The following is a 22038-nucleotide window of genomic DNA, read 5'->3' as shown; positions in this document are numbered from 1 at the left end:
GTTATCAAGTTTTATTTCCATCAGTTTTATATATATATATATATATATATATATATATATATATAATGTACAGTATGTATGTATATATATATTTTATTTATATATATTTATATATATATTTTTTCAAGACATTTTATTTGCACATATTTTCAGGCAGTGCATGATATAGTACTATCTCATAGATATATGCAATACATATATTTGACACAAACTGAACCACAATGTTCACAATGGGGTACTGACATCAGTACATAACCAGTGGAAGAAGAAGAGGAATTCTTCATCACCGCTTCTCCAGTCTTTAGTGTCATTCATTCTTTATAACTGCCTATCTCCCCCAAAACGAGAAGCTCAGTCCACTTCAGAAACTCATTCATTTGCACAGTCCAAAAATATTCCTTCATTTGACTCATTTTCACTCTTGATGGAACCTTTGGCAGTTTATAACAGTATTGGCCAGTATTGTTCATTATTGTGTTACATTTTATTTCAATGTTTTCTCCAAAAAAATAAATCCCAGCCAGTACAACTTCTACTGTCCATTAGCAGGGAAAAGTTTAACATCATTGCGTATTACCCTGTTGAATGAATGTGTTCAGTTTGTCATGTCATTCTTTCTTCTGTAATGTCAGATTATGAAATTGTCAGCGCTAGCCACGTGTACTTATTGGACAGTGCTGTCCACCAATCAAATGCGGAGAGAAGCCATTTGCACCGCTGGATGCTTCCTTTTGATTAGAGCCGGGTATGACAGAAAACTGAAAAGGGGAAACAAATACACTGCTAATATTGACAAGAGCCAAATACACTATTTTGGGCAAAAGGCGATGAGTTTAAGCCACAGCAAATGTGTAGGCAAATTGCAATTCTTGTCAAAAAGTTGTTTTCTTATTCGCAGGAGTGATTGCAATAAACTTGACATTAGGTCATAAGCCAGTATACATTTGCTTATATGTTACTGAATGCTGAATATTTAGTGGCCAATTATTAACTAAATTAAAACCAGCATATCGGTCAAAAGCATGATAACATCTGTATGAAAAATAGATTGTTTATTTATAATTAATTATATAAATGAATAATTTATTCTGTGTGTAATATAAAGCAATACATACCTAAATAAATACAATACGAAAAAGAATGTTAAATGCGTAATACAAATCTGCAATGTTCTATTCTAATATGTAAAATGTGAGTTCTGTTGTTTAGAACTGCAAAAACAAAAAAAAACAGAAAAAAAAAAAAAATGTAAAGTGCAAAATAACCTTTTATTTCCCCCCACATCAATTGTCATGTTGTGTGGTTTTTTATATATATATCTTTTTTATCATGTATTTATTTTTCATTGTGACTGTCTTAAAATTGTGGTCTGTTATGTGTTCAACAGTTCCATTCCATGTTCAATGGAAATTATTTATTGTTCAAACAATAAAATAGCTTTTGTAGCTTTTTGTACATTTAAAGCGTAATTACTAAGCAAACAGTGATCTGTTGACAAAGGTAAGAGGCCAAATATCGGTCTATCGGCCAAAAGGGTTTTTCTTAACAATCGTATCGACCAAATAATTTAATATCAGTGCATCCCTACTATACATATACTGTAAGCAATTTTAGAGTAAAAAAGGTCATCTAAATGTAACTTTTAGAAACATGCAAAAAATCTTGTTTACTGTAATGCTCTTACAACGCAAGTCTATGGGGCAACGCATTGCACTAGAATAATGTTTGAAATCCAGTTTCTAATCTTGTCTATTCCAATATTTCAACTAATATCATGAGAACGTAAAGCCGCTAAACTTGGTAACATTCCCACGATACACACAGGGATACCAGGAAGGGACTATTTACGTGCAAACAGCGGTAATGTATAACCAGAGGTTCATCCGCCTGGAAAAGTAGTCCCACCACTAAAATGATTATTTAATCAACTTTACAGCTCAAATAACACATTTGTGTATGGGGAAATTAAAATACAATTAATAATTGCACATTGTTGCTTCTAAACGCTCCGGTGCACTTGCCCCATAGACTTACTGTAAACATGTTTTTTGTTCTTACAAACTGGGGGACGAGTTGAAAGTAGACTCAAAAAATTACTTCGCATATTTCTTAAAATTACACATTTCAATTTCACAACAAAATTCAGTTAAATTGAATTGTGCAATGTTTAACAAAATTAAGTTAATATAACTTAAATTATTTTGTTTTTTTATTTTTATTTTATTAAAGATTACTGAATTCAATATGATGGAATTTGTTATGAAACTGAAATGTGTAAATCTTTAAATATTTTTTATTTCCCTCTGTGGGGATCCATACAGATGAACTCATTTTTAACCTGGAAAATTCCATTAAATACAATTAATATGTTAGACAAACTCACTCAAGAGATGAACGTGTGGAGACTGCAGATAATACTTTTGTTCTGCACACGTGTAATTATCTGCAAAACGATCTGGGGTTAGACGGACCAGACCTCCTCTTAATCCATTTTGCTTTTGACCGCCTGTTGTCATGGTGACCTGCTGGAGGCTTACATAAGCCACATCTTATTCTTTGCATAGACAGACAGACATTGAGCTTAATTGTACACACACATTACACTCTCATCCAATTGAATGTGTTTAGATCAACCTGGTGGTTAGATTTTCATAATATCAATCATTTTAATAAATTCAGATTTTTTTGTGTGTGCAATCTAGTACTCAACATTTGCAGTTCTATTGATACCATAAGGGGATGTAACGTATAGGCGTGGTAGCTTATATGGTGTTTTTTTTCTCAGCACTACATCATATCATGGCCATCAACATTATTATAGCTCTGTCTTTTGCTCGCTCTCGTTCTGTATTTGCTCTAATGCCCGACTTCCTGGTTGCTAGGAGATGGAAGAGTTTTCCTACTGGCATGAAATTTCCCATTGCGACAGTCAGTTTCATCTGATGTCTTGCTTTTGTCCTCCGTGTGAAGCAACGTGTTCTTTTGTTGTTAAATTCATACAAGTTTCAAGTAAAATGTGTAGCTAGCCTGTGTTTTCAATACCTTACCTTTCGTTCATTATCTATTAATAGAATTCGATATTTTATACGTCTGTTTTGAAGCACGGTCCATCTTTAACGGCAAGTTGATGGAGGAGGGAAGACATGTTAAAAATGTGTCAATGTAATACTAGTATTTGTATTGAATTATTCAGAGCATATAACAGTGCTCGGCGATGATGTGAACACATATTCTGTACAAATAATTTAAAGTCAACGTGAAATCAAAATTGACCTATTTTTCATTCTTTATCCATGTTCCTGGTCTTATTGTGAACGATTCATCAGTGCACGTTATTCTAAATAATAGTTTTGTCTCGTAATCTTTTACCAAAAAGTAATAACTTGCTCTGCCCCTGAAACAACTTTCCTTTGCGGATGTCATCAAGCACTCATTTTTCAACCCTTCCCCTTCAACCACCTGGCTGCTTTCTAGTAAATAACACCCACTTTTCAAAATCCCATCATTGACGATGAATTAAATCAATCAAGTTCTGCTCTACATTTATAATATCTTGTTTCAGTTGGAAATACATCAAATTAAGGTAGTAAAATGGGTTGTGAACGTTGTTTCATGTTGACTTTAAACACACTCTCTTGACTTTTTTGTAAAACTTTGGCAATTGCCATCTTATCTCGTAGTTCGGTCACATCTGGACACCAACACTTGGACACACTCAATTTCATCCTCTGAACGAACATCCAGTCGTTTTGTTTAGACAGCACAAGAAGGAAAGATATTGTCCAAAGGTTGCAGAGAGAAACAAAGGCATTACGATATCATAAACCAAATTTATTGGTTTAAAATCAACTGCTTTTCCCCCTTTGCTAGCTTTCTCAAAGAGAGTCTCAACCCTTGAAACATTCTCACCCTCTTCGTGACACCCATTCGGGCCTTCTGATCAAAAATCAGCTCGTTGCCAAGGCGACGGTTTCACCATTTGCAGCACCAGCCATTGACAGCCTTCTGATTGGTTTACCCCAAAAGCATCAATCATAGGTTACTTGTTGAGGAGCTTGTTGACCTTGGGCGTTGACCCTGTGCTGCTGCCGTTGGCGACACTGAGCGTCTGGATGGGCGTGGTGTTGTCAGTCGTCATCTGGTCGGCTGTTACCTTGGCAACCGTGTCCTTTTTTGAAGTGTCGGGTTCCCAGAGGAAAAACTCGTGCAGGAGAGTGTTCACGGTCTCGGGGCATTCCATCATGACCATGTGACTGCCTTCCTCGATCACTTTCAGGAACGCAAACAGGAGGATCTGGAAATAATGACGTTTTACAATAAATATATCATCAATAAGACAAAAAAATATTTTATAAATGTGTTAGGTGTGAATTTTAGAAATGATAAACCAATAGAAATTAGCCAACCGGTTGAATTTTTTAGATATTGTTTCTTTTGGCCACACGTCCCAATGGTGAGCAGTTTATGGCATTATTTATTTATTACTCATAATTCTGACATGCACAGGCTATTTTACCTGCATATTATAGAGCGCAACAGTGCTCGTCCACTTTTTTCACATTCATCTTTTCCATAGGGAATTCATAAAATCCTTCATAAAAGAATTTTAAACAATTAACCAAATCAAACAGCTACGAGGTGAATCACAACATAACAAACTTTGATTTGAAGCAAAAATGAGGGCATGAACTACAAACCTATGAAGCATTGCGAATGACATAATTCAATTAAAATGATGGGGAAAAAATGAAACTATTGATTTAAAGTTGTTGATAAGTATAGAAACAATATATTTTAATTGTATTGAAAAATACACAAAAAAAGAATTAAATAAACCAGACTGCTGCACTCTATTGACATACAGCACGGATCATGGTGTCACTTGTTGCAGCATTGTATACAAGCTAGTCTACCTAAAGAAGATAAATCATGATTTTCTTCCTAGTAAAATTATAACATTTTCCTCCCAGTAAAATAAAGTTTTGGTGGCATTATGCGGGGAATATTCCACAAATGTGTCGACACATTTTAAAAACGTTTAAAATTGTTATGTTAAATTTCCCATTGCAATAAAATTCATTAGAAGACATGCAAGTTGTAACTGTTTAATTAAGCCATTCATTATGTTGAAGTTTCTAATAAAGTTACCGGCCAGTGGTAAAAATTTTTTTGTTTAATTTACTCGCCAAAGCCCATTTTTCATTATGACACAAAAGGATTTTTCACCCAAAAATTAAAATTATGTCATCATTTACTCACCCTAATGTTGTTCCAAACCCATATGACTTTCTTTCTTTAAAAGCACCATTAAAGTAGTCCATATGATTCGTACATTATCTTCAAAGTCTCTGGAAGCCATACGATAGCTTTGTGAATCACAAAGGATGCGTTAAATAAGTAAAAATAGTCTGCATGCACAGCACGCTTCAGTGAATGAGTGCTGCTCTGTTGTTGACACACACACACACACACACACAGCATGCGTGGCTCGTGATGTGCTCACGATGATGCTCTGCTTCCTTGAGTGTTCCGCCAAAATAAAAGCCAGAGGGTTTTAAAGTTAAAAAATTATGACTGAAATAGTATAATTAGATAATATAACTAAACTATTGTTATTATTTAATTGATAACAATAATAATATATTAAATTGCAATAATATTTAAATTGACTGAGCAATGTGATATCCCATCACAACTAAAATGATCAAAAGTGATCCACTAATGAATTCAGTCCACGTACAATATGGGGAAAAACAATGTGACAATAGAACTGGCCTCATGTTCGTTGAAGATTTTCACTGGAATTACTGTTAATTTTGCTGCTGCATTATCCAGTATAGAAGTTTACAATAAAGGTTTTCTTAATTGCATACACATTTTTTTTTTAATGTAATTCTTTTCTGTTTACTCTCATTTAAAATGAAATGTGTTGTTACAGAAAAAGTGGTTTTGGTGCATCCCTAATAATAACATTTAGAATTTGTTCAATTATTCAAAATAAGCATTTTCGGTTTTCAGGCAAGAATGTTTCTTTCGTTGCATCTCTACTGACAGCCACTTTCATTTTATGGAAAAAAGATGTAATGAAAGTGAATGGTGACTGAGGCTGACATTAAAAAAAGTCATACAGCATGAAGGCGAGTAAATGAAGACAGAATTTTCATTTTTGGATGAACTATTCCTTAAAGGTCAGGGCAATTAGAAAAATCACATTGATCAGAAATGTATCTCAGAAAGTCTGCATTTTCTCTGTGTCCTGTAAACAATTAGAGTCTAACTGCATCAAGTCTTCAAGAGCAAAATCAGTACGCTGTTCAGTACAGTGAGACACCAGTCTTTCATTCAGAGCACATCTGTGGACATTACTCATCAACAGCCCGTTACAGCACAGAGACACGCTTGTGTGCAGCAGAGAGCCGTAAGAGCACTGTTGAGCTATGAATGAGACAACATCCCATTCAATCCATTACATGCATTTTAAAAGGCCGATTTCAGTCGGACTAAACAATAATTTGTTTGGTCCCTCTTTATATTGGGTGTCTTTAACAAACGACTATGAACAAACATTAAACACATAAAATACAATGCATTTATGTGTAACTTCATGTTCTTCTGCAAAGTCTCACATGATTCACATTTGCTGCTACTGAGGTTGAGGTACGGGTAGGTTTAGGAGTAGCAGTGGGGGTAGGTTAGGGTTAGGCACCCTCCTCTGGATAGGGGTTGGGGTAGTGTTAAGGATTAGGATTAAGGGTAAGGTTTAGGATCAGAGTTGGGGTAGAGTTAGGTTTAGGGTTAGGTTAGGTTAGGCTAGCCTAATATAAAGTGGCTTTTTTAACCCTAACCCTTAGGTTTACCTCATTTATTGTTAACACTGTTGTCCGATTTTGTATTACTAACAGACCTAGATTATTCTATTTTTAGCTCAGTTTCGTCCAGCATGTATACACGTTAATCGGACCACAATTGGCCTCGGCCTTGTGCACATGCTCCAAAAGACAGCAGTGTCGTGCAGTGTGTGTTTAACACTTCCTCAGCTGACGTCCTTCCTTTAAACACTGTATTTGATTACGCATTGTGTCATCTGTACTTGGACAGACAAATGAAGACTGAAATTTGACTATGCGAAACCCAGCTGTAGCTCTATTATAACTGCACCTGTACTGAGTACTACCGTACTGACTGTATCATTCTAACCTTCAGTACACAGACAGATTAAAATGAAAGGCTGCATCCTAATTTGCATACTATCTGTACTATAGAGTAAACAAGATTAGGAATGGGTGGATCTCAGAAAAACATGTCCAGGTCACATTTCACCCCTATATCAAAATAAAAAAATAAGATATTTTGCATAAAGTAACTGAAGCCTATTTCGGGACCATTAGGATTTTGTTATACCAATTGAGAATTCGTTTTTTGTAGTTCCTGTTATTTGCAATATCGATTCCCTTTAGATTCTCATTATTGTAATACACAATTTGTTTTTTTTACTGAACTACGGTAAAAATTCCTGTCATAATTATTATTTTATTTTTTATTTGGTATAAACACTTTTTCAGCTGCATTTACTTCCCTGTCATCGATGAAGTTTGTAATGTTAGTACCAGGGAATAAAAACGGTTTAAAGAACGAAAATGAAAACAAGCGAAAAAAATTTACAGAACGTAACCGAAAACGGGAACTAAGTCATTTTCAATTGTTCTGGAGTGAAAATGTAATTTTTAAATGCTTGTAACCAGTTATAAATGGTTAATTTTGTTCTGATAATTTATTTATTTGTTTTTTCTCCCCAATTTTGAATGCCCAATTCCCAATGTGCTCTAAGTCCTCGTGGTGGCGTAGTGACTCGCCTCAATCCGGGTGGCGTAGGACGAATCTCAGTTGCCTCTGCGTCTGAGACCGTCAATCCGAGCATCTTATCACGTGGCTTGTTGAGCGCGTTACCGCGGAGACATAGCGTGTGTGGAGGCTTCACGCTATTCTCCGTGGCATCCACACACAACTCACCACGTGCCCCACCGTGAGTGAGAACCACATTATAGCGACCACGAGGAGGTTACCCCATGTGACTCTACCCTCCCTAGCAACCGGGCCAATTTGGTTGCTTAGGAAGCCTGACTGGATTCACTCAGCACGCCCTGGATTCAAATTTACTTGCTGAGCTTTCCAGGTCCCTGCCTGATAATTTTTTTAATGAAACCAAAGGCCAAAGTCTTTATCACAGTGAATTTTTGGAATTACACCACTTCATGATGCCCCCAAAAAAACATGTGCTTTGATCCTGAAGGAAAATGCTGCATCACACATTTCTTTGCCTAATTGCCCATTGTGGATGTCGCATTCTGTGAATGAAGACCTTTTTAACAACTATGTATAATTACTACAATATACATGCACGGTTAATCCAGATACAAGGAAAACATTATTAGAGGTAAAAAGAACATTTCTCAGTTGTTTCAAAGTCGTCACTGAATTTTTGTTAGATAGCAGCTTCAAATCTGTATTAATGCATCATGTGTTTTGAATGAGAAGCAGATCTGTAAATAAAATGATACTTCACTGTTAATTAACTGCTTGTTATGATTTCTAAGTAATAAATCCACCACACAGGAAAAAATGTAATTGCTTATTTTCACTTATTTTGGTGTGGCAAGTGGCCAGATGAGGTTGCTTGTTTCTCTTGTGAGATCTGGCAACACTGCAACTGGTATTTCACCCACTCCTTAGCGCAGAGTACTGTCATTTTAATAAGAACATTATTAACCGTTCTTTTATTATGTTCTAACTGGTTACCATTTGGAAAGGAGGCTGCAGAACTTCCGAACCGGAACGAAAAAATACAGTTTTTGCTTAGAAGGAACCGAAATGAGAAACCTTTAGTTTTCAGTCTCTGGTTAGTACACAGTATCCAAATTGAGATACAATGGGAAAAAAAGTAACTGTCACACAAGTAATGACCACAGTGCGTGTAGGTTAATTCTGTGTGTATTGATTTGGTGTGCACTAACCTCTGCCATTCGCTGATCTTCGTCGATGGGCACAAACTTGTCGTACATGCCGTGCACCAGCAGTATGGGTACAGTGAGCTCTGCGTGATAGACTTCATCACCCTCCGGCCAGTACTGCCCGCTCATCATCGCTCGCAACACGAACGGAGACACGTTGAACGCGTTTCCCTCCTTCAGGAGCTGCTTCTCTTTAGCACCCTGTCGTGCAAAACCAGCTCTGTGAGGAAGACGAAGGGAAATTAGAAAAAAAAAAAAGAGAGAAAATTAGGATTAAGAATGAAATAGAATATGAGAAAGTGACAACGAGAGACAAAAATGAGGACAGGAAACAAAGAGACAAAATTAAATATCAATAAAAATTTCAGCTTAAAACTGACTCAAACGGTTTCAACAATGCTAATGTTTTTTATTTGTTTGTATGTTTTTTGCCCCCCACATTGATACATTTGTATCAAGAAAATGTGAGTAGTGTTTACCTGTGCAAAATTTGCCACTGTGATTTTGTGGGTGTTGTGGGTGGTTGTTAGTGCATTGCTATGCAGTTGCTATGGTGCTCTGACTGGCTGTTGGGCATTCCAAAGTGGCTGTTCAGGGGCGTAGATTTCAGGGGGGATGGGGGAAACATGTAAGTGCTTCACACTGCAAGCCCCCCCCTCCCTAAATGTGTACTTAAAGACTTCAATGAGGGAATGAACTGCAATACCATGAAGCATTGCGAATGATGTAATCAAATAAAAAACTATGGAAATAAAGAAAACTTGATTTGAAGTTATTGATTAATAGTGTACAATCAATATCTTTAGTTGTATTGCAAAATATTAATATACAGTATATATAAATATACAGTATAAGTGGTTTGAGAGTGAGCGGTTGCTGCAGAGCTCTTTTGGCGTGATTTGTTGGCTGCGATTTTCTGATTGGTGGATCTTTCTTTCAAGATCATGGGTAGTGTAGTTCTTCACCAGGAATTCTGCATGAAGTATAAATAACGCATACTGATGGCTTTAACAGAAGCATATACCATCGATTAACATCAATAAACGATTTCCCAAATATCGCACTATACTCTATACAAGACCACAGTTGACTGCACAATCAAAAAAAATATGAAAAGGATAAAGCTTATGGATTGTGTCTTACTTGAGGAAGCTCCAGGCCAGGCATGGAGACAGACAGTGTAGAACGCAGGAGGGTAGCTGGAAGATGGAGCACAGACTGGGTTCCAGCGCCGTGGGGCCTCCTCCGTTTATCATCACCACCTTATGCACCTGCTCCGGATACTCGTGTGCCAGGAACGTGCAGAACGACACCCTTCACATAAACAAGAAAGCGATTGCTCCAGAATATATAATATATAAATATATATAATAACTCATAAAAACTATAAACGGTAACAAAATGCATAGGTTTCAGTGAGTTATACACAACCAGTCAAGAGTTTGGACTCACTTGACTGTAATGGTTTCTTGTAATCAGAGAGACTTTTGGATCTTATTTTGGGCTTATTCTTAGATGCTTGAAATTTGTAAATGTAGTGGCCAAATAAAGAGTGCATTAGAACCATTGCTTTATTCACGATATTGCTTATTTTTATATCGCGGGCAAAATTAACACAATTATATAATTAATATCCAATATTTCACCCAGCCATACTGGTAGTGAATAGTGTAAAAATGTGCCACAAATATGTTGAGAAACACCTACCCATAGGAATGACCAATAAGGATGTTCCGTTTTCTTGCATATCTCTTAAATATGGCACGCAGGTCCTCTGCTAAGGCATAGAAAGTGTACGCTGCCGCTATCTGAGGGGCGATACTGGCGCCGTGCCCTGCCAAATCAGGGGCGATGACCTCATAACCCAACCGTGAGAAGAAATCAAGCTGACTGCCCCAGATGTCGAGCGAACCGCCAACGCCGTGGATGAAAAACAGCGCCACATCCGAGTGCGTCCCCTTACAGCTGCTGATGCAGCACTCCGTATCGATCATCACGGTACGCTTCGGTTTCCGTCGCCGCCGCCTGGGCGGAGGGGCAGGTTTCTGCTGATCTGAACTGGGAAGAGACGGAGCAGGTTTGGGATCGGGTGACAATGGCACAGTGGTGTAGTCGGACAGCTCCACCTCGACCGTGCTGCACGGTTCCACGTCGCCGTTCTGGCACTGCAGGATCTCAGAGTGGAGAACGTCACCCAGGTTTTCGATTACGAGTTGCCCGTTGCGGTACACCGTGATCTTGCGTTTGCAGTGGACTGTGTTGCCCAGTTCTGGTTGCGATTCGGTAGTCGCAGGCCGTTCTGGGAGGATGTGCCGCACACGTAGCACCCGACCCGGCTTCACCTCCACAAACTCGAATCCGTTAGCCGGTTTGCCATCCGACGACTCAACCGGCAGAACGACGCTGGAGGTCTTTCCCGTCAAACAGCAGAAGATGCTCTCGGCGATGCTGGTCAACATGGTGCTTGTTTACCTAATGACACACAATTACAATTTCAATGTTAAAATACTTCACATTACTAAAATGCATTGTGAAAGCTGTTGCAAAAGTATAGCATAATATACTGAAGTCTTAGGCCAGAAACATACTTGCAACGCAAATACGCGAAGGCAGACCCGAGCGCTTGACCAGCCCATCGCCAAAGCTCGGTCTGGTTGAACATGCTTAAGGGAATATTCCGGGTTCAATACAATTTAAGCTCGATCGACAGCATTTGTGGCATAAAGTTGATTACCACAAAAATTAATTTCGACCTATCCCTCCTTTTTCTCTAAAAAAAGCAAAAATGGAGGTTACAGTGAGGCACTTACAATGGAAGTCAATGGGGCCAATTTCTGGAGGGTTTAAAGGCAGAAATGTGAAGCTTATAATTTTATAAAAGCACTTACATTCATTCTTCCATTAAAACATATGTATTATTTGAGCTGTAAAGTTCTTGAAATCTTCATTTTTATGGTCGTTTTAGGGTTTGTAGACATTACATCGTCATGACAACTGAGTTGTAAAATTGGCTATAACTTTACACAGATGCGGTTAGTAAGTGATTTTATCACACTAAAATCATGTTAACACTCATATTGTTTATGTCTTGTGGCTATACTTTTGAAACAGTCAGTATTTTAACGTTTACTTCCATTGTAAGTGTCTCACTGTAACCCAGATTTTTGCTTCTTTTAAAGAAAAGGAGGGATGAGTCTAAACACATTTTTGTGGTAATCAGCATTATGCCACAAATGCTGTCGATTGTGCTTAACTTGTATTGAACCCGGAATATTCCTTTAAAATGCGTTCTTGTGTTACTAACCTCAATACTCAAAGGGGCGATAGAGTTACCCTCAAAAGACTGTGCCATTAAACTGGATGTGTTATTATTTAAATTCATATAAATATATTGACTTTAACCTACTTGCACAGCAATATTCTCTTCAAACTGTTGCTCCGTCATGACAGTAGTTGGCTTGAAAGGCAAAACTCATCATAGAAGCAGACAATTCACACTTACTGTATGTCCTCTAAGACATAAGTCAGAAAAGTGTAAATATCGGTAAAAATCCATCTGTTAAACCGATTATCGGTCGATCTCCAGCGTTAAATATGTTTCGCTCTTTTAAAGTAAACATTAAATCAAAATTGTTAATACATGTTCCTGGTCCTATTTTGAACGATTTATCAATGCAATGCAAGAAAATTATCTGTCTTCGTCGTCTTTCCAAAAAATGTAAAAACTTGCTCCGCCTCAGAAATGACTTTCCTTTTCCGCTGACATCACCAAGCCCTGTTATTTTTCAACCCCTACCCTGTCATATAAAGGCCACTTTCACAATCCAATCAATTCCAAATAGATAAACTCAAGCCTGTATTTCTTGTTGAATACTGCATCCTGTTTCTTTGGAAATACTTCACATTACAGACACGTGTGTTCCAGGGTTATTAGGAGGAAACCAGTCCATGATGTTCTTCTGCTAAGTGAATTTCACCCAGCTGGGTAAGTTTAAATCTCCCTTGCAACATTTGATCTCCAGTGTTATTTTGTTATGGTTGATACTGCAGAACCCCCTCCAGTCTTTCTGTAACATTCAAAGCTCACTGTGCTGCACAACAGAAGCACTGCATTGCTGTTACTGTGAGCGACAGAATGACAGCTGCTGTCAGCACACAAACGGTCAGCACTTTAACAAAGACACCATGAAAAATACAAACGCACACACAGCAGAGAGGAAACTAGAGAGCTTGTACTGTTTACATGCACAAAGATATATATATATTTTTTTAGGAAAGAAAAATCGGCAGTATCGAGATTTCTATATGAACTCAAACAATTCTCATCAAATTCCTCCAAGACTGAATGATCTGAGCTATGTGATCTACATTCAGTTTAGAGCTCTATACTCTTACATTGCAAAAAAAATATATATATATATTGTCCCATTTTCCTGCATAAATATCAAAACATCATTAAAACAAGACAAAAATACTTGAGGAGCAGAATGGCATATTAACTCCTGTTTTTGGTTGGGTTTATTATGCTTAAAACAGCTTTTGTCAATGGGGTAGGAAAAATAATCTTGTTTTCCCTTTAAATCAAGTCTTTTTTTCTTGTTACTAGATTTCTCTGAAAACAAGACAATTAGATAAAAAAATGGGACAAAAGATAAAAAAAAAGTCATTTATCTCGTCACTTTATTTATTTATCTTGTTATAAGAATGTTGAGATATTTCTTACTGGAAAACAAGATAAAACACAACATAAAGTAACAACATGTGTGTAACAAGGTTAAAATGGGAAAGGAGGAGGCGGGAACTGGCTGAACAATCAAAGTAATATTTTAATAGGAACTTAAACAAAAAGACACAAAAATGGCAGCTGCATGTGGCTCTCTCTCCCGAACTGCCGCATTCCGCTGCACTTATCCCTCTCCTCGGCTGATTAGCCCGATTGCCCAATCGCCCTCCTCCTCATCAAAATTTGTTTACATTTTTTTGCTGTGTACTATGTCAAAAATTGACTCATTCGTGTCTAGTTATATTTCTCTTAAGAAAAGTGTAGCTTCTGAGAACATAAAGATCCTTTTAGAGCGTGAGATTATATGGAAGTATTTAGGAAAAATACAACAATGCACACACACACACACACACACACTCGTCCGTGCAAAACATTGCAAGCATATGCAAGTGTAAAATGACATGAGAGTGTGCCGCACATTGCATGGGTCTCGGCGGCGGTATCCTGAAAGAGATGCGATTATTCACATCGTGACCTACACAAAGATCTAAAAAACCCTGGGCTCTTCCAGCATGTTTCCCTTGGGTACTAATGGTGAAAGCTGCCCATATCACATGACTGCACTTATACCTGCATAGAAATCTATGTAGCTGGGATTGTCTCTTAGTCTAGAAAGGTCTTCTGCCAAGCATCCTGGCGTCTTCTGTGTCTAGTTTAAATATAGCCATGCCAAGGGCTCTGGGATGTTCAGAACAGATAGAGCAGTACGTCTGTTTGTCTGTCTGTCTGTCTGTCTATCTATCTTTCTGTCTGTCTGTCTGTCTAACTGTCTGTCTGTCTTTCTTTCTAACGGACTGTCTGTCTGTCTATCATTCAGTCTGTTTGTCTGTCTTTCTAACTGTCTGTCTGTCCATCTGTCTGTCTGTCTTTCTTTCTAACTGTCTGTCTGTCTGTATATCTATCATTCAGTCTGTCTGTCTAACTTTCTTTCTAACTGTCTGTCTGTCTGTCTATCTTTCTAACTGTCTGTCTGTCTGTCTGTCTGTCTATCTATCATTCAGTCTGTCTGTCTATCTTTCTTTCTAACTGTCTGTCTGTCTATCTTTCTTTCTAACTGTCTGTCTGTCTGTCTATCTTTCTACCTGTCTGTCTGTCTATCTATCATTCAGTCTGTATGTCTATCTTTCTTTCTAACTGTCTGTCTGTCTATCTTTCTTTCTAACTGTCTGTCTGTCTGTCTGTCTGTCTGTCTATCTTTCTACCTGTCTGTCTGTCAGTCTGTCTACATCTATCTGTTTGTCCATCTAGACTGTCTGTCTGTCTTTCTAACTGTCTGTCTGTCTATCTGTCATTTAGTCTGTCTGTCTACATCAATCTGTCTGTCCATCTAGACTGTCTGTCTGTCTGTCTATATGTCTACATCAGTCTGTCTGTCCATCTAGACTGTCTGTCTGTCTGTCTGTTTATCCTATCTGTCTGTCTGTCAGTACGTCCGTCTGTCCGTCCTTCCACACCAGCAACAAGTTACATTTCTTATACTTTAGTACTTGGCAAAAAGTGTTAAACTCTGTAAAGTGTCTAACTCCTCTGAAATGTTTTCTGTCTTCACACAGCAGTGGTCTCTCACTGTGAGAGGGAGTGACATGTAGAACACAGATGCTGCAGCTCTAATTTTCCTGTACTGCAGCCAGTGAGACCAGCAAACAACAGCAACAACATTAGTCATCATTAAGACCATTTCTCTATGTCTATCTCTTTCTCTCATTTTCATTCCTTCACCTGTTCTATTTTTCATCTTGAGGTGCCATACATTATTCAGACTGAACGAGAGAAGGTTTTTAGTGGTGATGTATTGTTAATAATCAAATGAAGAGGTGGTGGCAACCATATTGGTCTAGTCTCAAATGTACTGTCTTACTGCCTTGTGCCTGTAGATATCAGACACTTCTTGTAAAAATTATATCAATGTGTTTTTTTTCTTTCATATTGTGAGTTGCTAACAGATGCTAATCCCATAATCAACATTTATCATTAACATCAAACACGATTTAAGATCGATCAAGATATAAAGGTGAAATGTTATTTCTGTACCATTAGTGTCACCAAAGGGTCCCACCCCAACTCACGCCATTGGCTGAGCCAATGTTGCTTTGTTGGGGTGGTCGGCAACAGAGCCACATTGTCTACACTTTTATGGGAAATCAACCTACTAATGGTTTACTTGTAATTCTCATCATATTAAGCTGGGATAGGAGAAAGTATTTTAACATAAAAATAACACATTTCAGCTTTGAGGACCTTTCCGGAAATGTAAAGACCTTCCGGGATCCTCAAGTGATGTTTGTTTGTTTTTTTTTTGCTAGAAGCTAGAAGCTACTCTTATGCCACTGACAGCTTCTGTTAAAGTGTCCACCTCAGCATCTACATGAAAATCTATGCCGCAGGGCTGATTCGGCTGAAGTAAATCTCTGGAATTTATGCAATGGAGTTAGAACTCTATCTTTTAAAGGAGAAACAGCTTAAAAAGAACTTATGTCATTTGTGCCGACATTTTTGCAAAATTATTTTACGGTTCTCCTTACACATATCGTGGCAGTTCTGAGGTGAAATGTCCACTGTGTGGTGCTAAAGGCGAGTTAAATCTTCTCCCAAACAGATGAGGTTTTTAAGGTTAGTTCTCTGTTGAGTTTTAATCAACAAAACTGACCTCCCTACCCTAAACCTAACCGATAGTGTCAGAAAAAGCAAATGTAAGGCGAAAACGCAATTGTTGAAGCAACCACGTTAATTTTGTGGTGCTTCTATGACACTTTCGGCTCACGTGTCGACTCGCGTGCTCTTTTAGGACTTGTATCTCGGTCCTTTGCATCGTAAGCTACCATGCAATTTGACTGTGCCCAAACAATCTTGTAAATGTAGTTATTGGTTATGTAATTCAAACAGTAAAATGTATCGCCTCACAAGTCATGCGCTATAGTAAACGTGTATAGAAAAATATGTCATAAGATAGCATTGTGTGAGGAACAGGGCAAAAAGGAAGTGTTTATGAACTCGTTTATAACCTGCCATTTTACTCATGACTTGTGTGATTGTTGTTTTAGCGCCTCTAGTGTTCATTTCACCCGGAAATTGCCACGATACATACACTGAGCCACGTAAAAATCCTTTTGTAAAAATTTAGGTACAGTATAGTTACGTAATTCTGTGAGACAAGGTTGTCGATACCGATACCTTAAGAGCAAAATTTGTTTTGCTAAAAATTAAAAACAGAAATTGTTAATTATCCATTGACAAGGCTGTTGTCAAGGGTGCCAACATTAAGGTGAGAAGATAATGACTGTATTTACATTTTTGGGAGAACTATCTCTTTAAGGCTGCTGCAAAATGACTGATGGCAAGTTCAGTATCCAGGAGGACTTTTAAAATTCAACAGTGATTGGTATACAGATGGAGAAGGGGAACACTGATCCAGCCAATTAGCTAAATGATTTTCCTGCATCAAGTGCTTTATACTGCCAATCCACAGGGAAACTAATTAACAGTAAAGTTGCACTGGGATCCACACTGGATAGATGCACATGCAGAGAGAGGGAGATGGACCGAATGAAAGAGAGATAGAAGGAAAGATGCAACAATCTATAAACCTCAGTGTTGTTGACAATTTGTCAACCACATTTCAACTGTTTATCTATCTATCTATCTATCTATCTATCTATCTATCTATCTATCTGTCTGTCTGTCTGTCTGTCTGTCTATCATGATAGATATGATGAAACCATGAACAATACTTATAGTTTACTATGAAATAATCGGTTCATATATACAGAAGTTAATTGTTTTTTATATTATAATTATATACAAATATAGAAAATTAATTATATAGAAAATAATAAAACATAAATACAAAAATAAAACAAGTAAAAAACAATGAGTTTAAATGTACTAAGATAAATAAATATGACATAATATTACTATATTAATAAATAAAATGTTATATTAATTAGTCATTAATATTTCAGCACTTATGATAATTGTAATCAATCATTTCACAGCACTAGACTTGTCCTTGTGAATTTTGCAGGTAAAATAAAAGTACTGAAGCAAAAACCCTCTTGTATGAATCAAAGCCAGATTTACTAAAACAAGAAACAATGAAACTCTCAATCTATAGATTCAAACCATATATTAAAATCAATGATACTTATAAAAACAGCATCCTGATGAAATGTAGCACTCAATGAAAAGAAAATGTTTTTTTTTTTTTAATTATTATTATTATTATTTTAAAGAAAACATCATATAAGAAGTGGTTTAGCCTACATTTTCCCTTATTTATAAATGTATAAGCAATATGCCATACACACTGATTTCTTTTGATATTTCTGCAGTATTCGGGTAAATTATGCCATGAGGTCATATTGATGTGAATAACTCCATATTGTTTGATTTTGCCCTGGACTTGCAATTGCATGCTGACACAATTTATTTCCAATGAAAAACAAATCTAATCCTCATGCATGCATTGCCCCACATTCGCCGGATGGGAGTGTGTTTTGGCATGTCATCACTCGGGCTGCAATGCAGAACTGGAGTGTGTAGGCAGAGACTGCTGTACAGTAAAGTGCTATAGTAACCTACAACCAGAACACTGCACGCTTAGAATGCAAATGATTTCATTTGTGCATATATATAACATTTTGTGTTTTAATAATTGATGCACTAAAGTGCACCAGTAACCCCCCCCCCCCCCCCCCCAAAAAAAATAAAAATAAAATAAAAATAATTATAATAATACTATATATATATATATATATATATATATATATATATATATATATATATATATATTTAATAATTTGCAATCATTATCAAAACATTATTATTATTTGCCCCGTTGCATTCCATTGAGCAGACTGCCGTGGTTTCATTATGCGAGACATTGTAACAGTTCTAAACACATCAGTTCCATTGATTGATTGGTTGCTGCGCAATGCATGTAACAGAGATACGATTCTGCAAAACATACTGCAGTTATCAAGCATGCATCGTTACATTATGAAAGCGGATATTAATATTATTTTGAAATATGATTCCTACCTTGATCAATGCCTAGAAGACGAATCGGATTTGTAAGCGCGCTAGATTTTACGATGCACCAATATTTGATGGACGGGTTATGATGTCGCAAAACAAACAGAATTCTGCATTTTTAATATCTCGAATCTGTTGCATTAAGACCAATAATGTAATTTAAGCATTCTGCAGAACACATTAGAGTTGTTTGGCATCGGTTCAGCATTCTAGTTTTGATTTATGCTATTAAAATCGAATTAAACCGAACGCACGCGGATGCAGGTAAATAAAACGGTGCATCGTAATATCACCGGTCCAGCGGCGTCTCCATGCATGATGCGTCCGCGCTCAGTATCCTCACGGTTGCCCCAGTGCCCTTGTTTTCTCCTGTAGTCGGGAAGCATGTCTTGGTTCGTTTTCTGCTTGACTGACAGGAGTTGTTACGAACTGCAGGGCTTTCATCACTGAGCAGTGACCAATACAGTGTCTGCTCGTGCTGTTGCTAAGCCCAGATGAGATAGAAAGCAGAGAGCAGCATTTTTACCTCATACATGAGTCATGACACACAAACATACTGTATATGGCATGCATGGAGCCATTATTCTTTAATAATGCTGCCTTATCCTGTAGAACCTGTACTAATGAAGAAATGTGCTTCAAAAACAATGTACTATTGTTGGTGGTATTTGTATATTATATTATATTTCATGAATTAAATTAGAAATTGGGTCTATTGTCTTCTGATCACCTAATATATATATATATATATATATATATATATATATATATATATATATATATATATATATATATATATATATTGGCTTTATGTATATAATAAAACATAAATGTATTAACTAAATATGAATAAACTGCTTTAATTAGAAAGCGAAAAATGTAATCTCGCTAAAACATGTCTGGGTCATTTCACCCCAAGAAAGTATATTTTGCATAAAGACAATTACCTTTATTATTATTATTGCATTCTGACATAATTTTAATTATGTTATTAGCATGTTATTTCAATGCAGTAATCAAATAATATTTTTTTTTATTACTGTGAAATCATCATGAAGGCATAATGTAAAATATTTGTATTTTTGACTAAACTTTTTGTTCGCATTACGTAAATGAGAATGATATATTTTTGCAGAAATGATTATTGGGAGAAATGCGCTTAATTATTATGATATTTTTTTATTTTTTATAAATGTTAAAATCTATCTTAAATCATGAGTCACCATGCAAAAATCACAAATGATGCTTGCTTTATGCAAAATAGGCTATTATTCTCTATTTTTTCTAATTTTGGGGTGAAATATGACCTGCACCCATTGTGTGATTCATCATATTACTAAAAGAGGGAAGGACCCGGCAGAAGAGATGAACATAAAATCTATTTAATCTTGACTCAAAGATAAAAGACCATTTAAACAAAATTGTTTTTGTTAGAATGGCATTTTCAAAAAAATTCAAAAAGTTAATTAAAACCTAAACAAAAACTTTATTTAACGTTAAAAATGAATTATTACCGACCTGTAAATACTTTAAGGGCTGTTCAGACTGAATGTGTTCTTATGTTACAAAAAGCTAGAAGCATCATAATGGATGGAAGGAAATGCTGGTGTTTTGAGATGCATTTTTTAAAGCTGCAGCTTTTAACTTGACAAAGCAGGGGCGGTACTTGGATGTGATATTGGGGAGCACAGGGAGATCTAGGGGGGCAAAAGGAGTCACTGCTGCGTGAGATGCAGTGCAGTGGTCAAAGATGTCCGTCTAGCGCTTGTTTACATAGGAAAACGATTGAAGAAGCGCACACGGATGCAAAAATGCCTTACAGTGCTAAAATAAGTTTGGCAACATGTACATGAAGGTTGGTCTGCAATAAAATAGTGCAGTGAATTGCATTATATTCATTCTCACTCTACTGAAAACATTAGTATAGACTGATTTAAGGTTCTAAAGACTCTACTATGACAAATCTCTCATGTTTGATAAGTCAGCAATGATTTACAGCCTCAAAAGTAACATGATACTTCTTCACAATTTAGAAAAACAATACAATTCATGTCTACAGCGATTCCTTCTGTATGTGTTTGATTAACATGAAGTCAATTCTAATACTGTGAGTGGAAGTATCCCCGATCCCCCCTGCCACACTACGTCATGATTGGGTCTCCATATGCACAGTTTTGCTTGATGGCGAGGTTGTACCAGTTGCCCCCCCCCCCCCCTATATGCACTAGTGACAATCCTGGCCCAGCCCAACTCACCCTTTGAGAGATACAAAAACAAGACATTCGGTTTAATTACAGTCACACTAACACACTTATTGTAGGTAAAGGAACAATACGGGTTCAATACAAGTTAAGCTCAATCGTCAATATTTGTTGCATAATGTTGATTACCAAACAAATTTATTAAGAGGATTTAGAGGTGTTTTGGATGACATTTACATATTCATGAGGTCGTGGGAAGGTCCTAAAACAACAATAAACATTCACAGGATATTATTACATTACCAATGTCATTCCAGTGCAATGCATTGCAATATCAAGCAGAAGTTACTAACAGAGGTTATGACATAATTACATTTCCTTTAAAGGAATAGTTCACCCAAAAATTAAAAATCTCTCATCATTTACTCACCCTCGTGCTATCCCTGATATATATGACTTTCTTTCTTCTGCAGAACACAGATGAAGATTTCTAGAAGAATATCTAAGCTCTGTAGGTCCATACAATGCAAGTAAATGGTGATCAGAACTCTGAAGGTCCAAAAGCACATAAAGGAGATATAAAAGTAATCCATATGACTCCAGTGGTTAAATCCATGTCTTCTGAAGAGATCTGATAAGTGTGGGTGAAAAACAGATCAATATTTAAGTCATTTTTTTTTCTTTTTTTTTACTATAAATCTCCACTTCTTTTTTTTTATTTATTTATTTTTTTTTGGGGGGGGGAATTACAATTTTCGTGCATACCGCCACCTTCTGTTCGGGTCTGGTCAAACAAAGATTTATAGTAAAAAAAAAAAAAAAAAAAAAAATTAATATGGATCTTTTTCTCACTGAAACCTATCATATCACTGGATTAAACCACTGGAGTCATATGGATTGTTTTATTTTTCCTTTATGTCCTTTTTGGAGCTTCAAAATTCTGGTCACCATTCATTTGCATTGTATGGACCTACAGAGCTGAGATATATACTTCTAAAAATCTTCATTTGTGTTC

General features: G+C 36.6%; 1 protein-coding gene across 3 annotated transcripts; it reads right to left on the bottom strand.

The window, feature by feature from the left end:
- Positions 1–73: 73 nt before the first annotated feature.
- LOC127440427 (protein ABHD8-like) lies at positions 74–19220 on the bottom strand. 3 transcript variants are annotated; one of them, XR_007897130.1, is made up of 6 exons: positions 18829–19220; positions 10716–11480; positions 10152–10322; positions 9012–9228; positions 3910–4294; positions 74–758 (listed from the first exon to the last, which is right to left on the bottom strand). XR_007897130.1 is itself a non-coding variant. In XM_051696985.1 (5 exons), the coding sequence occupies exons 2-5, from the start codon at positions 11465–11467 to the stop codon at positions 4040–4042; spliced, it is 1395 nt and encodes a 464-aa protein (XP_051552945.1). In that variant the 5' UTR covers positions 11468–11480; positions 18829–19220; the 3' UTR covers positions 74–4039. The 3 variants fall into 3 exon arrangements, 2 of the variants coding, with proteins under 2 accessions (XP_051552945.1, XP_051552946.1); XM_051696985.1 differs by having other exon boundaries at positions 74–4294; XM_051696986.1 differs by lacking the exon at positions 18829–19220 and adding an exon at positions 12415–12495 and having other exon boundaries at positions 74–4294.
- Positions 19221–22038: the final 2818 nt, after the last annotated feature.

The sequence above is a fragment of the Myxocyprinus asiaticus genome, chromosome 5 (genome assembly GCF_019703515.2).
Source record: "Myxocyprinus asiaticus isolate MX2 ecotype Aquarium Trade chromosome 5, UBuf_Myxa_2, whole genome shotgun sequence".
Lineage (NCBI taxonomy): Eukaryota > Metazoa > Chordata > Actinopteri > Cypriniformes > Catostomidae > Myxocyprinus > Myxocyprinus asiaticus.
Note: the sequence above shows the minus strand (reverse complement) of the source record. Positions and strands in the feature narration are given on the sequence as shown.

Bases quoted from the DNA above. Each gene is read 5' to 3' on its own strand.
- LOC127440427 (XM_051696985.1), bottom strand. From the start codon at position 11,467: ATGTTGACCAGCATCGCCGAGAGCATCTTCTGCTGTTTGACGGGAAAG. The intron at 9,229-10,151 runs GTAAGACACAAT...TCTTCCTCACAG, and splicing joins CTGGCCTGGAGCTTCCTCAA to AGCTGGTTTTGCACGACAGG. The intron at 4,295-9,011 runs GTTAGTGCACAC...CATTATTTCCAG, and splicing joins AAGATCAGCGAATGGCAGAG to ATCCTCCTGTTTGCGTTCCT.